The 1,165-nt window shown below is 29.3% G+C and overlaps 1 protein-coding gene across 1 annotated transcript; it reads left to right on the top strand.

The window, feature by feature from the left end:
• The first annotated feature begins 6 nt into the window (after positions 1-6).
• On the top strand, positions 7-725 carry LOC117111749. Its single transcript, XM_033254746.1, has 2 exons — positions 7-137; positions 412-725. The coding sequence occupies exons 1-2, from the start codon at positions 17-19 to the stop codon at positions 600-602; spliced, it is 312 nt and encodes a 103-aa protein (XP_033110637.1). The 5' UTR covers positions 7-16; the 3' UTR covers positions 603-725.
• The last annotated feature ends 440 nt before the right edge of the window (positions 726-1,165 follow it).

Genomic DNA, 1,165 nt, shown 5'->3' with positions numbered 1-1,165 from the left:
CCATAAAGAGGAATGGATGACAAAACCCTCAACAGAAGGTGTTATAAAGGCAAACACTGAATATGTATTAATTAAAACCATTGTTGAAGAATACAGCACTGATGGCCATCTTGTGGTGAATTGTATAGGATGGAATGGTAAATAATTTCTTTTTTTCATTTTATGTGATACAGGACGGCAATTTGAAATTATTTTTTAGATCCATATCATCAAATTTCGAAGCATCGTTTAATATACTTTATTACTGCTTCTATTTATTCAAATCATTAAGTTATTTAAAAATGGATAAAAAATAAATCGTGATTTTATATATGGTAAAAAATACAAATTTCAAATAATCATTTAATTTTTATTAATTAAGAAAACGTTTCATATTTTTTTCTTTTTGTATCCATTCCATAACAAATACAGCAGTCAAACCAATCGTTATGCAGCAGAGAAATTGTATAATCGTTGACGATTCGATGGTTGAAGCAGAAGTAAAACCTACGCTTCTCCGAATAAAAGAAGAATTAGCACAAGAAATGCAAGAACAGATGGACGAAAGAGGATTGGATGATACATTCGAAGATGACTCATTTGATGAATCGCACAGTAAGTGAAATTTTGTAATTCATTTAATCACCACTACCACCATTTTATAGAGAATGAAGAATATAATCGATACCATTATTTTTATTATTGTTATTATTATTTTGATCATCATCATCGTCATCATCATCATCGTCATCATCATCATCGTCAGCATCATCATCATCATTATCATACTGCCCTGTCATGAAGACTCACTCAACTGCGTTTAACAAAGTTCTGAGATAATCAACAAAACGTGTTATTGTCTTCGCTCTCTTAATGCGTAAATAATTGTATCTTTATTTTTACACAATTATAGAGGTTTCATAGTACTATTCATATAGTGCCCTTATATAGTGTCCTATAATGGTACATTGTGACTTCCTTTTTATTTTACAGTCCTTTCGACTGTAAAATTTTCTTATGTATTTTATGATGCCGCCGCCACCACTGTCACTGTTCGCATATTTTGAAACAAATTTGAATCTAAATAAATTTGCTTCAGCTGTATATAATATAATAATATAATATATTATTTTGAATATTATTATTATATGTCGTCTTTGTACAGAAAACGATTAATTTAGGATTT

This window comes from Anneissia japonica, unplaced genomic scaffold (genome assembly GCF_011630105.1).
Source record: "Anneissia japonica isolate Jap-2015-1 unplaced genomic scaffold, ASM1163010v1 scaffold149187_len1165_cov174, whole genome shotgun sequence".
Classification (NCBI taxonomy): Eukaryota; Metazoa; Echinodermata; class Crinoidea; order Comatulida; family Comatulidae; genus Anneissia; species Anneissia japonica.
This window is presented reverse-complemented; position numbering and strand designations above follow the sequence as displayed.

Coding starts and splice junctions, on each gene's coding strand:
- LOC117111749 (XM_033254746.1), top strand. CDS start 17: ATGACAAAACCCTCAACAGAAGGTGTTATAAAGGCAAACACTGAATAT. Junction 138..411: donor GAATTGTATAGGATGGAATG/GTAAATAATTTC, acceptor TAACAAATACAG/CAGTCAAACCAATCGTTATG.